The sequence below is a fragment of the Durio zibethinus genome, chromosome 6, assembly GCF_047325235.1.
Source record: "Durio zibethinus cultivar Kanyao isolate XHJ-2024 chromosome 6, ASM4732523v1, whole genome shotgun sequence".
NCBI lineage: Eukaryota > Viridiplantae > Streptophyta > Magnoliopsida > Malvales > Malvaceae > Durio > Durio zibethinus.
Window position 1 is genome coordinate 13,377,154 of NC_143167.1, and position 18,845 is coordinate 13,395,998.

The 18,845-nt window shown below is 31.1% G+C and overlaps 1 protein-coding gene across 1 annotated transcript; it reads left to right on the forward strand.

The window, feature by feature from the left end:
- Window positions 1–6,189: 6,189 nt before the first annotated feature.
- Window positions 6,190–9,134, forward strand: LOC111286123 (uncharacterized). The gene is made up of 2 exons (XM_022875925.2): window positions 6,190–8,359; window positions 8,644–9,134. Exon 1 carries the CDS (start codon window positions 6,685–6,687, stop codon window positions 8,353–8,355), a length of 1,671 nt encoding a protein of 556 aa, XP_022731660.2. The 5' UTR covers window positions 6,190–6,684; the 3' UTR covers window positions 8,356–8,359; window positions 8,644–9,134.
- The last annotated feature ends 9,711 nt before the right edge of the window (window positions 9,135–18,845 follow it).

The window sequence follows — 18,845 nt, forward strand, 5'->3', positions numbered from 1 at the left end:
CATAAATTCCTTAAGCCATTGCTTTGAACTCTGCTTTAGCACTTGATCTGGCCACCATATTCTGTTTTTTACTCCTTCAAGTCACAAGATTACCACCTAAGAAAGTGCAGTAGCCTGAGGTAGATCTTCTATCAGTTATTGAATCTGCATAATAAGCATCTGTATATGCTTCTAGAACTAACCTCGAATCTCTTTTGAATAAGATACCTCTCCTAAGATTGGTCTTCAAATAGTGCAATATACGGTAAACAGCCTGTAGGTGCACTTCTTTAGGACTATGCATAAATTGACTTACCACACTCACAGCATATGCTATATCAGGTCTAGTATGTGAGAGATAAATGAGTCTTCCAACTAATCTTTGGTACATCTCTCTATTTACAGCAGCATCTTCATTAGTTTCTTCAATTTTATAATTAGGATCTATAGGGGTATTTGTAGGTTTACATGCAAGCTTTCTAATTTTCTTCAGAAGATCCATCACATATTTTTGTTGTGAGATAAAAATACTATGCCGTGAGTGAGCTACTTCAATTCCTAGGAAGTACTTCAATCTCTCAAGCTCTTTTATCTCAAATTCTCTAGCCAAACACTATTTTAGAGATTCTCTCTCTTTTTCATCATCTCCAGTAACAATTATATCATCAACATACACTAATAGAACTGTGACTCTCCCTGAATCAGAGTGCTTGATAAACAATATGTGATCTCCTTGACTCTGTTTATATCCCATTGCTAGCATCACTTTGGCAAATCTTTCGAACCGAGCTCTAGGAGACTATTTAAGGCCATATAAAGCCTTTTTTAGCCTGCATACTTTGTTTGCTTCTAGATGACCTTCAAATCCCGGTGGAACCTTTATATATATTTTTTCTTCCAAATCACCATGTAAAAAAGCATTCTTTACATCAAATTGTTGAAGCTGCCAATTGTAATTTGCAGCCAATGATAATAAAATCCTAATTGTATTCATCTTGGCAATTGGAGCAAAGGTTTCCTGGTAATCCACTCCATAGGTCTGAGTGTAGCCCTTAGCCACTAACCTGGCTTTATACCTTTCAACAGTACCATCTGTCTTATTTTACAGTGAAAACCCATTTACACCCCACTGAATTTTTTTCTTTAGGTAACTCTACCAGTTTCAATGTCTGATTTTTCTCTAAGGCCTTCATTTCTATTTTCATGGCTTGCCTTCATTTCTCACTGGATAATACCTCGGATAATGTAGTTGGAACAGAAAAAGTGTTTAGGCTCACAAGAAAATTTTTGTGAGATGGTGAGAATTTTTCAAATGACACAAAATTAGATATTGGGTATAGTGGATGCTTGGTACATTCTCTGGTTCCTTTCCTAATGGCAATAGGCAAATCATAATCACTAGTTATAGTTTTAGGAGATTCATGCTCATTTTGAGAAACAGAGTCAAAAACTATAGTTACCTCATTTCTAGAGTTAGGATCAGGTTCTTAGACTGGCACTGGTTCAGGATCTGAAACTTTTCTTCTTGAGTACACCTGTAATTCCTTCATAGAATCAAGAACAATATTATCCCTTGTCACATCTTCCGTATTTGAAATGGGTTCAGACTCAAATTCAATGTTTGACTTGAGCTTAGCAGAAACAGGTTTCGACTCATAAGAATTAATGAGTGGAAATGTTGAAGAAGGGGGCAAATCAAGCAAAAAGAAGTTTTTATCCTTATTTTCCATGAATGAAGTCTCCCCCTGAAGATAAGGTTGAGTAAAAAATAATTTATTTTTTTCAAAAGTGACATCTGCAGACACATAAAATTTTTTTGTAGGAGGATGATAGTACTTATATCCTTTTTGAGTTGAAGAATACCCCATAAAAATACACTTAATCGCTCTTGGATCCAACTTTTCCCTGTTATGATTGTGAACATGAACAAATGATGTACAACCAAATATCCTAGGTGTGAGATTGTTTGTGGTATTGAAGTTGGGATAAAATTGTGAGAGTAGTTCAATAGGAGTTTTAAATCCCAAAACTCTTGAAGGTAACCTATTTATAATGTGTGTGGCAGTGAGAACAGCTTCCCCCCAATAAGATTTAGGTACATTTACTTGAAAAAGAAAGGCTCGAGTTGTGGCTAATAAATGGCTATTTTTTCTCTTTGTCACTCCATTTTGCTGTGGAGTATTAACACAAGATGACTCATGGATAATACCTTCTTTTTAGAAATAGATGGATAGACTCTGGTTGAAGTACTCTTTTGCATTATCAGACCTAAATCTCTTGATTCTTATTCCAAATTGATTTTGGATCATGTTTTGGAAGCTTAAAAATATACTATTCACATCTGATTTGGATTTAAGTAAAAAAAACCCAAGAGACCCTAGTACAATCATCTATGAATGAAATAAACCATCTCGCACCAAAAATATTAGGAATTGTAGAGGGACCCCAAATGTCACTATGAATCAAGTAAAAATGAGTAGAACTTCTTTTGTTATTGATTGGAAAAGACACACGTCTATGTTTTGTAAATTCGTAAATATCACAATGAAAATCTTCAACATTTAATTCTTTGAACAAAGAGGGAAATATGTTTCTCAAGGTTTCAAAAGAAGGATGTCCAAGACGAAAATAAAAAAGCCAGATTTTGTCTTTATTGGAAGATTTTTCAAAAAGAAATGACAAAGGTAAACTATTTTTTATACTACTTGTGTTATTTGATGTCTCAAGATAGTATAGTCCATCCTTTTCCTTAGCAAGTCTAATCATCTTCTTCGAACTCTGGTCCTGAAATTCACAATAAGAGGGATAAAAAGTTACTTTGCAATTCATATCTCTGGTAAGTTTTTGTATAGATATCAGATTAGTAGACAATCCAGGAACATGAAGAATATTTTTGAGAACAAACGAGGGATTACCTTGAACATCTCCTAATCCTGCCACTGTAGTAAGTGAACCATTAGCAACAACAATTTTCTTATTACTAGGACACATGTTATATGTACTAAACTTTTGTGAGGAATGTGTCATGTGGTCTGTGGCTCCTGAGTTAATGATCCAAGAACTCGTAATAGGCTTAGCCGAGACATTTAATTCATGAGAACCGAAAGCTTTACCTGAACTAGAAATTTTACCCAAAGAACATATCATAGTAGGCTTTTCAAGGATTTTCAATAAGTTTCTCAGCTTTTCAATCTCTTCCCTATTGAACTCTCCTTGTTTCTAAGACATCTGTAGTACTCCAGTGATTTTTCCAGTTAATATTTTCTCAAATTGGGTGATAGTGATATATTTCTTTGAAAGGGTTCGACAATGAAGGCTTAAATAGGATTCGGCAATGAAGGCCTAAAAAAGTCAGCAATGAAGGTTGAAAATTTTTCTTCCCAAGAAGAGCCTAAAGCTTTGTTACCATGTGAAAACTGAATGTATATTGAAAAACTGCTTATCTCCAATTATACAAGAATCTTAGGTTTATATACAACCAACTAGAGGTTAAACTAGGAAACTAAATCTTCCTTAATTTTAGGAATACAAATACTTAATTCTAGAGATACAAATATAAATATACAGATTACAAGATTACAACCAGCTGTAAATAAGTATTTTCCCACAAGATAAGATTAAAATCAATGATGAAAATATGTGTTTAGATATAAATACAACAATGACGATGAGTTGAATTATGGTGAGAAGAAAAATGACTATTAAAAACATTAAATTAGAATTTGTATTAATAAAAATTTTAAATTAATTAATATTTGTAAAATTAATAAAAATAAAAAATTTATTTTTATGATAAATAATAATTTTGATAATAAAAAAATAAAAATTAATTTATCAAATAATATTTTTATTATATTAATTAACAGAATTATTTTATATTTTTAAATAAAAAATTAGAGTAAAAATGAAAGAGAATAAATTAAATTAAAATATTTTTTTTCTCTTCAATACGATTGCAGGGGAAAAAAAAATAAAAGAAAACAAAAGCAATCCAACATTGGATCATTGGATCCAAAACAACCAATAAAAAAAGCTCACTTTCGCATCAAAGCTTGATCAAGCTTGTTCTTTACTTAAATCAATAAATCAATTGTGTTCTTTACTTATATAACAACCAATAAATCAATTTATATTAAATAACTAATAACATTATAGCAAAATAATATATTATTAAGCAAAATAGCATATGTTGTAGACTTGATGATTTGATTGATGTCGTATAAAATTCTAATAATTTATGTATTTATGTTATAATTTATATGAAAATTATATATCATAATTTTAATTAATATAAAAATTATAAATATAAATAAATTTTTTATTTTTATTAAATCTATATATAACTTTTATTAATTTTTTAAATTATATCTCTTTCATGTCTTTAAAATTAAATAAAAAAAATATTTTTAGATATATCAAACTATTGAAAAGGTCGACCACCAAATTGTAACTCAATCTTGCCCCTCTTCTACTAATATTTTTACTAAGAATAGAAGACGAGAGTTTCAAAGAAGCATTTTGTTGAGTGTCTTTAGAGCATAAAAGACAAATAATTAAAAACCAAACATAAGGTTTTAAAAATTATTGCTTAAGCAATAAAAAAATATTTGCAGTAACTACAGAGTTTCCACAAATATAAATTTCATCATAATAATTTACTTAGTCTATGGTTTTGATAAATTTATAGAATATAATTATTATCATGTGAAAATCAATTATTTAATTGTATAATTTTAATTAATACATTAAGAAATAAACTAATGCTCAAATTAAAAAAATCTAGTATAATGTTAAATTACAACGAATAAAAATTATTAATCAATTTGCTTCTTCTTAGACTTGTCCATGGTTGGATCTTGTACAAGAATTTTCAAATTTGAATCCCACGTTTTATTATAAAATATTTAGTTTTTATTTAATTTTTATTAAAAATATATTTTAAAATATTAGCATAAAAATATTTTTAATATTTTAATAATAAATTTTGAACAAATACTTTAAGATATCAACCGGCATGTTGACGATTATAATCTAATGCCTTGTTTCCATGCAGTTGTACCTACGAGGAATTATGCTTAGTACACAAAACGCCATCAGACACCCATCTAGGTGTCATGCTGTTGCATGATTGAAGTAATAAATAAATAAATAATTTTATTATATAATAAAATAATAAATAAATAATTTTGTTATTATATAATTAATATGAGTTAATTTAAAAATAGATAACTACAAAAATAATAAAAATAAACGGAAAAAATATTATTTAATATTTTAATATTATTTTAATTAATTATTATTATTTATTAATAAAATTATTATTTGATATAAAATTTTAATATTTTTAATTATTTATTAATTTTATAAATATTAAATAATTTAAAATTTTTATTACATAAAATTTTTAATCTAAACTTTTTAATGATTAATTTTTTTACTATAATTGAATTCACCGTCACTATTATTTTTGTACTTAAAAATAAATTATATTATTAATTTTAATTATACCATTATAATAATTAATTTTAATGTTATAATAAATAATATCAGTTCCATTGTTATTTTAAATATCATCAAAATCAATCTTTTATCAATCTAGATAAATACTTAGTTTTTTTATTATTTAAAAATCGATTTTCAAAGGATACTTCTCGAAAATATTTACATTTTTTTTTAAATTGAGATTTTTTTATTATTTACTTGAGTTAATGAAAATATTTTTTTATTATTTGTTTTTTTTGAAAAACTTATTTTTTATTCAAATAATATTCACATAGCTATTAAAATATTAAAAATTATTTATTATAAAATATTAAAATAATTTATTATTAACATTTTTAATATTCAAAATTAGTTATATTTTAATAATAATATTTAATATTAAATATTATATTAATATTATAAACTTAAAACAAAACTACTTATTATTTATACTAATATTTTAAAATTATTCTCAAAATGCATTTCTAAAAATAAATAATATTTATTATTAAAATGTTGAAAATATTTATACTATCAAAACATAAAATCATTTTTCCGAAAGTTCGTAAATGACAATTGTCCGTAGACGTGAATTTGATTTCTACTAGCAACTACCAAGAGTGGTGAACAAGTAAGGTGTCAAGATCTGTTGATGCTGACATGGCACCGACCATGTTCACCGAAGTTTAGCGTGAAAGTGAATTGTAAACAACTCATCCTGCTAAAGACTTGGGCGCTTGTTCTATACTTCTTACCCAAAGCCTTCGTCAAAGCAAACACAACGCCAAACTCAAAAAAAAAAAGTTTGTTGTGTTACTCTCTTTTTCACTTTTTTTTTTCCTCTTTTATCACAAAATCAGTTCTCCAGATCTCCTCTCTCGTCTCCTATTGTTGTCTCATTTTCCCTGTCCCCGAGCGCTGCTTTTCTTCTTCCAATATAGGATCTGATTACTTCTATAACTTGGGTTTCCAGGAAAGCTAGAGCCCATTAAACATTCACATGTATGTAAGTGATATCCAAGTTTAAAGCTTTTTCCTGTTCTTTTCTATCATTTCTCTACTGTTTTCGAGATCTGATTAGATTGGGTTTTCAAAAATAAACAAAACCCATGAAGAAGTCTGATTAGTTTTTCATTCTTTATTATTAAAGTTGTGCATTTTGTTTGTTTATCTGGGGATCTGATTAGTTTTTGCAATTGGGTTTTCAAAGATAAGAGAAAACCCATGAAAGAATCAGATTTAAGCACTGATCCAATTGGACAAAATCTGATAAAACTGATAAGCAATCTATGTTTCTCAGTTTTTGTGTTTTCAGTGCTAATATTTACAGTTATTGCCATCACCTACCAACCCCCCGACCCATGGCTGGAGTCAGCTCCTGCCTTAACCAAACTCTTCACTCAAACTGAAAATGCCACTTTCAAAAATGACAATTCTATCCTCAAAACTGGTGAAGATTTACTTGCTATGCCAGCTACTGCCGTGCCCCCTGCTTTAGCACTCAATCCCATCACTGAAACCGTGATCAAGAAGTCTGAAGAGAAAATTTCGAATTTAAGCCTAAAATCAGACTGTGAGGAGGTAAAAGTTTTGAATTGTTCGGATCCACGTGTTTTACTCACAGTCGAGAAATTCAATTTGAAAACTTTCAAGTCTATAGTGTTTCTGGAGTATCAAACTCCGGTCAGTGGGTCGAAACCAGACGAATGTGATGTGGCTTGGAGGTTTAGGAACAAGAAAGAAAGGTCGTGGAGAAAGTACAGGGATTTTAGAAGGTTCAAGTTTGTGATTGGAGAGAATTGTACCTATAAAGTGGTGTATGCAAGTGGCTGGCATTCAGGCATTAACGCTCGGAGGCCTAGGAGTACACCTAACACCACAAGGAGTGGTGGGAATCCCAAGCTCGCACCACCTATACATGATGAAGAGATAAATGATACAATTCCAACTTTGGGCTCAGAAATGAACTTTAGAAAAGGGAAGTATTTGTATTATGCACGGGGAGGGGACTACTGCAAGGGAATGAATCATTACTTGTGGAGTTTCTTATGTGGTTTAGGGGAGGCTATGTATTTGAATAGGACATTTGTGATGGATTTGAGCATATGTTTATCGGCAACTTATAATCCAAGTAATAAGGATGAGGAGGGAAAAGATTTTCGGTTTTATTTTGATTTTGAACATCTTAAGGAGGTGGCATCCATTGTGGAGGAGAGTGAGTTCTTAAGAGATTGGAAGAAATGGGACAGGGGCCATAAAAGAAAGTTGCCAGTCAAGAAGGTAACAACCTATACAGTCACACCAATGCAACTTAAGAAAGATAAGAGCACAATCATTTGGAGGCAGTTTGATGCTCCAGAGCCTGAAAACTATTGGTACAGGGTATGTGAGGGGCAAGCAGCTAAGTACATTCACAGGCCATGGCATGCTTTATGGAAATCAAAGAGATTGATGAATATAGTGACTGAGATCAGTGGACAAATGGACTGGGATTTTGATGCTGTGCATGTTGTTCGAGGGGAAAAAGCACAGAATAAAGAACTCTGGCCACACTTGGATTCTGATACATCCCCTGATGCTCTTCTTTTGAAGCTTAAAGAAATGATTCAGCCTTGGAGGAATCTGTACATGGCAACAAATGAGCCGTTCTATAATTACTTTGATAAATTGAGATCTCAATACAAGGTCCATTTGCTCGATGATTACCAGGATTTATGGAGTAACACAAGTGAGTGGTACAATGAGACAAAGCAGCTGAATGATGGAAAACCAGTTGAGTTTGATGGATACATGAGAGTTGCTGTGGATACCGAGGTACTTTACAGGGCAAAGACACGGGTAGAAACCTTTAATAATTTAACCAATGACTGCAAGGATGGAATTAATACATGCTGAACAGGTTGGAGCTACCCCTTTCTGTCTTTTCCTAAATTGATTCACATTTCTTGTTATATCTTTAACTTTCTTGATTCTGTTACAAAATGTAATTGTTGAGATTAATTCAGGCTTGCTGTGTTTTGCTGTTCTTTTATTATTGTTGGCGATTTCTGTTCATTATCACAGCCCTTTATCTCTAATAGTAGAATATCGAAATTGTAGCAAAGTTTATTTTGTCTTGATGCTGGTTTTCTGTTTTTTTTTTTTTTTCTTTCTATAAATGAATAATATTCTTATGTCTTATAGCTTGTATGGCAAGAGCGAAGATTCAAATTCACAAAACGTGATGCTAAGATTTCTTAGACATACGAGTTGCATGCATTATGGTATCTTTCGCTGCCTTGAACTAGTTGTTGCATGATACCCCTCAGTTTGTTTTGGCTTCTTGATCCTATGCCAGGAATTTGTGTGGATGGTGATGAGCCAATGATGATAGTACAAGTTCAACTTATTATGGCTTGGTGTTGACTGTTGAATGTTTTACTTACAATATACTTTCTGTGGATGGTGTTGACTGTTTAATGTTTTACAAGTTCAACTTCTAGTAATGATCCGTAGTCGCATTCAGGCATGTACACAATATACTTGGATGGAACAATGGGCTGCAGGGTCTATAATTTAAATGTCTGATTCCGGACATTAAGGCTTTACTTGGTAGGAGTAGGATGGTAGGAAGCATGTAAAAGATGAAGGATGAAAATTTTGATAATAGAAAAACAAATCAACCAACTTTTTGTTATTACCCATAAATAACTTGATGGCATTGCTATTTAGGATTTGGGCTAGCCTTCCAGAAGTTGTTATACTCATCACCCGTCATCCTTTGCACTAAGCTTTCCATTTTACTTGTAAAAATTCACCGCTGTTTATAAGACTTATGAAGGCGGTGAACCTTTATATATATATATATATATATATATATATATATATAAGACATATAATTTTCATAGATAAAAAAAATAAAAACAGAAATTGATTGGCCAAATCAATTTGTGGGGTTTTTTTTTTCTTTTCAATTTGTTACAAGTAATAATTTTTTTAAAAAATAATTAAAAAAGAAAAAAAATAAAAGAAGGAAAAAAATAGAACATAAGAAGTATAAATCATACTTTTTGTTCACTTTTTATATATTTTTACCTTTAACCTGTTGTTTTTAATTTCAGCATTTTTATTGTTCATTTTTCTTTTTCTTTTTAATTTTATCTTTCTTAATGCTTCATTCTTTTCCTATTGTAGTTGGTCTCTCTTCTATCTCCCATCTCTTTATTTCTTAGGTGTAAAAAAATTCATAAAAAATTCACACATAACTCAGGGTAAGTGGCTCAAATTTGAAGAAGAGGAATCTAGTGCATAAAAAAAAAAAAAAGGATAAAAAGGTATGTATTGGTTAGTAGATATGTAAATTTAGGAAAAAGTAGAACAAAAAAATTGGGAAAATTTTATTCTTGTTCTTTTAACTTTTTATTTTGATTTTATTTTAGTAAAGATAAAGCATGACTACAAATAAATCCAAGTAGTTGTTACCTAATCCAATCTAATTACACATCCCATGTTTTTAAACGCACGGAACATTCTTTCTCCTTTAGAAACACATTTGCCTACATTTGTGTCCTTATTAAGGGGTTTAAACTTAAAACTTAGAAACTTGGCTTTCTACAGCGTCTCATTGCTTCAAATTTTGAGGAATTTTGTTTAAAAAGACCGTTTAGGTAGTAAATTAGTAAATTAGTAGGATTGGGATAAGTATTTTCTATTTTATTGATAGGAATAGTTGTATAAGAATTGAATTATTATTTTTGTTGATGGTTTCATGGTTTGATGATTCGGTACTGCTGCAAAGTTGGTTCGATAATTAATTCGAAAGTTGGAATGATTTGTAAAAAAAAAAAAAAAGCAATTAGGAGGGCATCGAAAGTAACACTTCGGGATGCACTTGAACACTAAAAAAATCGTGTAGGTAGTAAATTAGTAAAAGTGGAATTCAAATTTTATATTTCATTGAAAGGACAGTTGTATAAGAGTTGGATTATTATTTTTGTTGATGGTTTTATGAGTTTGATAACTGGGTGATTATTAGAAAGCAGGTTGGATGGCTAACCTTAAAGCTAGAATGACATGTAACAAAGAAAATAGTCGGTGGGTTTCGAAGATAGTATTTTGAGGTGTGCTCCGACATTCAAGTTAATGAAATATCATAGATGAGGGAAGGTAAAGAGAAAAGAAAGAAGGAAGGAGAAGCTAGAGAGTAGGTGAGGGTAAATGAAATGAGAGTGAAAGGTTCACAATGAGATACTTGCGGCTCAACCTTACCTTTTATAATGAGCTTGTGTTAATATGGCCAATTGACTTACTTGATATCGATTAAGTGTTAAACTAGTTGCAGTGGTCGTCAACATGGTAGCCAAGTTGCTGATCGAGCTACCAGAATATAACAATTGCCCCCAATCTAAGGATGACTTAAGCATCGGAGCAAATCTCAGAGTCCTACCTCCGGCGTCCCTTGACCATTCTTTCCATTATAGGTCATTCGAGCTTCCAAGCTAGCCATCTAAACCAGCTTCCTAGCAAGCACCCAATCATAAAACCTACAAAACCATCAATAATTTTATTGCTATGAGACTAGTTCTTTAATTTTCATCAGTATATTCCGACTGGATATATATATATATATATATGATCAAGCCACTTACAAATTACAGGCCCTTGGTTTTTTAATAAATCTTCTTGAATGAACTTTAATAACCTTGTCGTTGTCTCATCACTACATACTGATTAGCAACTCTGTAATGCCTAGCTTGTCATGAAATCAACATTGTAATTAGCTTTTGCTTAAATGTGTTTAATCCTACAATGCTAGTTCCTTTGAATGAGTTGATGACGCTAATGATAACATAGTAAATGATCCTTATTACGTAAATAACTTATAACCTTGTTGACATCCAAAAGAGAATAATAGTTATCGTCAAAAACCTTGAGTCCAAGCTAGTTTCAAACCCAACAAAATGGCATGAAGTTTTGCTTTTATGATTGAACCTCTCTTGATACTTTTTGAGAAACCAAAATTCCAATGGCCATCACAATTTCTAGCAATACCTTCAATATGAAGCTCTCTTGGGTTAGATAAAGCAATGTTATCAACATTAATCTTGATAAAACTAGCAAGTGAAATGTCACAACTAAACTTTGTCTTAATGAAACAATAGCACATGCAACACTTGAATGGACTTTTTTCACACAAATCATCTAATATAACTCGAATATCTGAACAAGTAATAAGTAAGTCACAAGTTAAATCAAAGGATATGTAACGATATAATGAGACATGGAAGGTGCACGTAGCTTGACACCTGACGCCTTCCAAAGATAAATGTTTTATTAATGTATAAAAGACTACTACGATTAGAAAAAAAACGTCGAGTTTTTCCACAATTGTTGGGGATAGATGGGTAGCCCTAGATAAGTTGTGTAGCACGTTCCTTAACTAGTGAGGTAGTCCAACAATTCATTGACTGCTCAACCCCTCTAAAGAGCAAAAGAACTTTTCAAGTTTGCTTCCAAAAACCGTTAAAATATTTGAAATGAGAACACTTTTTTCTAGTATACAAGATTTATCCCCTTGGCACTTTTACCTAGTAATGGCATAATACAAAGTTGGCTCATGATATCATATATCCAAACATGGCCTTATACAATGTTGGCTCATGAGTTATGACAGCCTTTTCCATTTTAATTTGTTGACCTTCTCATTGACTTAAAGGCTTGAAATTCTTTAATTTTTTTGCTTGAAGGCTATAGATCATGGTCTTTCTCCTAGCTACTCTCTTTTGGTCATAAGCCTTTCCACTTGACTAGGTACTATTGGATTGGTCTTCAAGAAACTATAGTTAGCCTATCTACTAGAATTTCCTCCACTTTATGTTTTGATGGCAGTTTCATATTGATGGCTACTCTGATGACTTTACTATAGGTTGCACTTGATGGATATATGTGATAAGGTTTTAAGTTGCTTACATGAAATATCGGGTTCACTTTCGTTCATTTTGGTGGGTTAATCTTCTATGAGGCATTACTCAGATTGGAAAAGATTTTCATGGGACTTGCATACTTGCACACCAACTTATGATCCCACTTTTATAGGAACCTAAGTTGCTTAAGCACTAGCCTAATAAGCAGAAAGTCACCGGCCTTAAATATTGGTGCCTTTTAAACCTTATCTGCCCACTTCTTCATGTGCTTTGTTGCTTTCTAAGATACTTAAACAATTTTAATGTTTTACTACATTCTTTGGTAAGGTTGAAAGTTTGATGACTTTTCCCTTGTAAGGCTCATAAGAGGTGTGGGGCAACCTCGGTTGTCCAATGGCCACTTTAAAGGGGCTCTTGTTAGTGGAAGAACTCTTTTTAGAATTAAAGTAGAATTAAGCTACATATAACAACGAAGGTCAGTTCTTTTAATTTGCTTGTACAAAATGTCTTAAGTACTCTTTTAGCAATCCATTGAGCTATTCAATTTGTCAATCATTTACGGGTGATAACTGAAAGAGATATTAAGTTTAGATACTAAAATTTGAAAGCTCTCTCTAAAATGGCCTTGTGAATTTCAAAGCTTTATCACTGGCAATGCTTTATGGAATACATTAATACTTGATCACATTCTTAAAAATTAGATGAGTCATGATTTTCATAGATTAATACTTTTAGGCTAGGATGAATATGACATTCTTCGAGAAACAATCAATCACCACCAAAATAGACCTAAAGTCATTAACTCTAGGGACGCTTGCAATGAAGTTGAAGAAAGTACTTTCCCAAGGTCTAATGGGTACAAGTAAAGCTTCAAGCATGCCTATAGGTTTCTCTTTTTCAACTTTATTTTGTTGATAAATGAGATAGGTTTTTGTATAGTCTATCACCTCTTGTAGCATGTAAGGCTAGTGTTGTGGTGTCCAACCCAAGGTGTATCATGGCATTTTCACATTAGTATCTGTCTCAAGTCCCTTATTCTTAGCACAAACAACAATGGACCATTTGTCAATAAGGTTCCATTTTCTAGCCAAAAACATTTTGACTTTTCTTTTTTTACCAATTTCATGATAGAACTAGCATGTGGTTTTTTTTTTTAGGTTTTCTTTAATCAACTTACAAATATCTATGGTCACTTTATTAACATACATTAGGGCAGTCTTTTTAAGAGCCACCAACTCTATCTTCTACTTAATGCATCTGCCATTTGGTTGGTTTCAAAGCAAAAATCAAATTTGGCCAAATAGTATTGTCATTTTGCTTATTTGTCCATAGGTTTCAATTGTGTAAGAAAGTGGTTAACAGCTATGTTATCTTTCTTGATAATGAAATAGGAGCCTAGGAACTAATGTTGCCAAACTTTTAAACAATGGATCACTGCTAAATGTATCTTTTCTTGGGCCATATACCTTATTTATGTCTTATTCAATTTTTAGCTGTTAAATACAATTAGGTGTCGCTCTAACAAAAGCATACCTCCAATAACAAAATTTGATGCATCGATTTGTATTTTAAAAGGCTTTTCAATGTTAGAAAAGCCCACAAAGGGTATTTCATTATGGCTTCATTTGACCCTTAAATGCCTTTTCGCATTCATTTATCCAACACCATTTATGCCTTTTCTTCACTAACTCGGTGATTGTTGTTATTCGATGTGAATAACTTTCTATAAATTTTTTATGATAGTTGGTTAGTCTAAAAAATGATTGAAGTTCACTAGCATTCTTCGAAGTCATCTATTTCTTGATGGCCTTGACCCTTTTTCATATTCATTCGGATGTGGCCTTATACCATAATATGGCCCAAGAAATGAATTCATGTTTGCGAATGCACACTTTTTCCTTTTCACATTCAACTAATTATCCTTAAGGCTTTGAAATACTAGTTATAAGTGTTCCTGATGCTTCTCCAAAGTAAAACTAAATACCACAATGTCGATCAAGTAGATGACTACATACTTATCAAGGTAGTATTTAAACACTTGATTCATTAGAGTACAAAATATGGCAAGGGTATTATTTAATCCAAAAGGCATAACAAGAAACTTAAATGCATCGTACCATGTTACATAAGTGGTTTTTCACTCATCTCCATCTATAATTTTAATCTCATGGTAACCAAACCTTAGATCAAGTTTTAAAAAATAATTGGCTTTGCTCAACTAATCAAATAAGTTTGTGATAAGAGGGATTGGGTACTTGTTCCTCACTGTGACTAATCTAGTTTACTTTCTTAACTGTACCAACTTAGGTAAAGCCATGTGACAAGGACCTTTAGTCGGATGCTTAACTCTTTAGAGAAGTTCAATCTCATGATTTACCAATATTTGAAATGGTAGGACCTTGGGCAACTACTATGGCATCACACTATTGAATTCTTCCAATACCATTATTACCTCATTAGGCACTGGTTTTGACTTTACTATATCTTTATGCCTACATAAAAGGGTTCCTATTTTTGGGGAAGATTGTGGTTAGCATAACACATAAGCATTCCCTCAAGAACAATAAGTAATTCATAATGAGGATAAGGATTGCCTGAGCCAACATCATGAAGTGAAGCCCTAAGACAACATCAAAGTTGTCTATGAGGGAAACCGTGAAGCTTATACCTCTTTCTCATGGCTTAAGCTTAGTGACCACATTATTAGAATTTCCATTGATTGTAAAGGATAGCGATTCATCGCTTTCATTTGTCTACATTGATTATTAACCTTATGATCAAACCTCTTAGCTTTTTTTAGTGTGATAAAGGTATCAATCGCACCTGTGTCTATCATGGAATTTGTTGTCTTGCCATTAAGCATAAAGTCTACATACATTAGGCCTCTCTTTGGCTCTTTCTTCAACATGCTCAGTTAGGTATGTTAAGTATTAAGGAACCTTATAAAACCTATTTGCTGGCTCTTCCTCAACATCTTTAATAATTTGGTGTGAATGGTTTTTTTTTTTTTTTTAAATCTCTCAAATCATTAAGGGCATCTCTCTACAATCATTCAACTACCTAATACGATCATTGACATAGGAAATAAGATAACAATTGTTTCATTTTAAAGTTTAATGCTTTGTTTGACTTAGGCTGGAGAATGTCTTTATCATAAGGCCTCTATCCCTTTTCCCATTCGAATATTTATTCAATCTAGCCATCTTTCCTTCATTCTCAAAGTTGGAACTATTGCTACCTAATGGAAGGTTTTTTCACTTCAATAGGCTATTATTGTAATCGTTAAGACATTCTATGGCACCATGGTAATGGCTACATCTTTCACCTTTTGTCTTTAAAACTCTGTCTTCACCCACAGTTTGAGGCCTTTAAAGAAATATAATATCTTAGCCTTCTTTAACATGTTTTAATAACCAACATCAAGGTAAAAATTTCTTACAAACTTTCACATCATTCCTATTTGTATTAGTTCTTAAAGCTTTAAATGACCCATGTATTTCGTATTCTTAAGAAAGAATTGTTTTTTTAGCTTTTACTTAAGTTCTGCCCAAGTTTTGATAATGCACTCATCATTAACAAAATTTTGAATATCATTATAGCTTGAAATCTCAAGTAAGATACATTACGACCATTGTAATCTTGTTTTTCTCTAATTTTACGTGCATGACTTAAAAGTATTACTCAATATCGTATAAAAAATTCTTAAGCTCTTTGGCATCTATTGCTTTTTCATAGCATCAAGGTGCTGACACCTTAACCATTTTTCTTTTATTTATTATGTTAGAGCCAAACCTGCTTACAGCTAATAATATCTCATTAACTTAGGCCTTGAGCTCTTTCAACTCTTTTTGGAGGATGCTTATGGAGTCTATTATTTCCTTACACAAGGCTTTTAACGTATTGGATAGTTCCTGCGAAGTTGTCTATATCTCTTTCACTCGATCATGGGTTAACATAAGCTTTCGAGGCCGTTGTCTTTAATTCTTTATTGATCATTTGATCCTCCTCTTATTGTAACCATCTAAGCTTCTTTTTTTTTTATTGCAATACTCAACTATTCTTTGATACCACTTATAATGGACTAAGCTTTGTCTCGATGAAACAATAATCCGTGCCATATTTAAATGGACTCTTTCAACATAAGTCAGTTAAGATAACTTGAATATTTGAATAAGCAATAAGTAAGCCACACGTTAGATTAAGGGATACATAATAATATAGCAAGGCATAACATGTGCATGCTAGTTTGACCCTTGGCACCCTTAAAAGAAAAAATGTTTTATTAATGTATCAAATATTAATATTACAAAAAGAATATTGAGTTTTTATTGGTAGTTTAGAATGTGGTGTATCCCACATTGAGTAGAAGGATCATTTATATGTAGTTTGAAAGGGATTACTTATGTTATTTAAATAATTGAGCTAAGTGTTGGAATGGGTTAAGTCATTTAGGTTTGCTAAGAGTTTTCTTAGTGGGTCAGATAATTTTAAAAGTCAAAGATAGGTACTTGGGCACTTGGGGCACTTAGGCTTGTTTGGCAAATAGATTTAATTTTTAAATCTTTTAATTTTTTTTATTTCGAAATATTACTAATTCTGAATAAATATATCTGAATAAAAAAATATAGCTGTTTAAATAAAATTTATTTAAACAAAAAAATATGACTATACAAAATGTCATGACTTTTTGAATTGGTTTGATTATGACTATTAATTTATTATAAATAAATCTTTTTGCTTGATCAATTTTAGTAATTCTGATTTAGAAAGTTTTTAAGGCTTTGTTTTATCCTATAGGCATAATTGCCTTTAAGATAGTGCTCTTAACGCCTCAAAGCAATTTTTTTTTATTATTTTTGTTTTCTTATATTTTCTAATAATTTAAAAGCAATTATGGATACTACATCTACTATTGTCCTTACAAGCATGAAGGTTTAGTTTCAAAATCAAGATATAATCAGACTTGATCGTTTTAATGGATCAAACTACACTAGGTAGAAGAATAAAATGGTTTTTCTATTGACCGCATTGAAGATATTTTATTTACTTGATCCAAATTTGGAACCAATTCCAAAATCAACTCTTGAACTGTTAAGGCAATAAAAAGCAAACGTGAAGAAAATGAACTAGTATGTCGAGGTTATATTTTGAATTCATTATCTGATCGTCTATATGACCTATACAGAAATATGAAAACACCAAAATAGATATGGATTGCTCTTGAACACAAATACATGAATGGAAAGAAAGGTGCTGGTAAGTTTTTACCTTTGAAATACTTTGAATTTTCAATAACTGATAACAAACCAATCATGGACCAAGTGCACGAGTTGCAAATTCTAGTTTCTAACTTAAGTGAGCTAGAAATTAAGGTTCCTGATTCACTTTAAGTTGGAGCTATTTTGTTAATATTTTCTTTTACTTGGAATGGATATAGAAAGAAAGTTTTGCATTCGACAGATACTTTTACTATTGAATGATTTTAGACTCATATACAGATTGAAGCAAAAAATTGTGCAAAAGATACTCTTTCTTTGAAGTTCTAATGTGAATGGAAAAATTTCTAAAAAATCTCACAAGTCTTTTGGTAAATTTCAAAACAATTTTAAAGTCAAGAAGAATAGATTTAAGAAATCTAAATTTAACAAGAATAAAATGTGTTTCCATTGTGGAAAAAAAGGACATTTGATTAAAAATTACAGATTTAAAAATGTTAGAATTAAAATTGGTTCTAGTTTTGAAAACAGGCAAATTTGGTTGAGCAAGAAATTAATGAACTTGTTACAATGGTGACTGACATGCAAATTGAAATGATCATCAAAGTTCATATGGCTATCGCGAATAAGTCATTTGATTGGTGGTTAAATTCTAGTGTAACAATTCATTTTTGCAACAACAAAGAGCAGTTCAAGGCTTATGAAGAATGCAAGAGACTAGAAAACATCCTAATTGGTAATCATGTTCCTACCGCAGTGATTGAAAAAGGAATGATTGAATTGAAATTCACCTTAGGATAGAAACTAACTTTACTTAATGTTTTTCATGTTCCTGAGATTAGAAATGACCTTGTATATACAACTCTATTATGTGAGAAAAGCTTTAAGATTGTACTAGGTCTGATAAAGTTATAGTGTCCAAAAATGGTATATTCATTGAAAAAAGGATTTTCAATGATGGTATGTTTAAATTAAGTATTGATGAAATAAATAATATTTTTGCTTATATTGTTGAGCATTCTTCTTCTTTATGGCATGCTAAATTAGGACATTTAAATTATCAATATATGAATCATATGACTAAGCATGGTTATATAACATACCAGAAAAATCATGATATTAAATATGAAATCAGTGTCAAAGCAAAAATGACTAAGAAATCTTTTCTTCAAGCTAAAAAAAATACAAAATTATTACAATTCATACATTTTGATATTTGTGAGTTAAATGGTTTATTAACAAGGGGAGTAAAAATGTATTTTATAAC

What these genes read in the sequence shown, in the direction of transcription:
- LOC111286123 (XM_022875925.2), top strand. Translation starts at nt 6,685, where the DNA reads ATGAAAGAATCAGATTTAAGCACTGATCCAATTGGACAAAATCTGATA.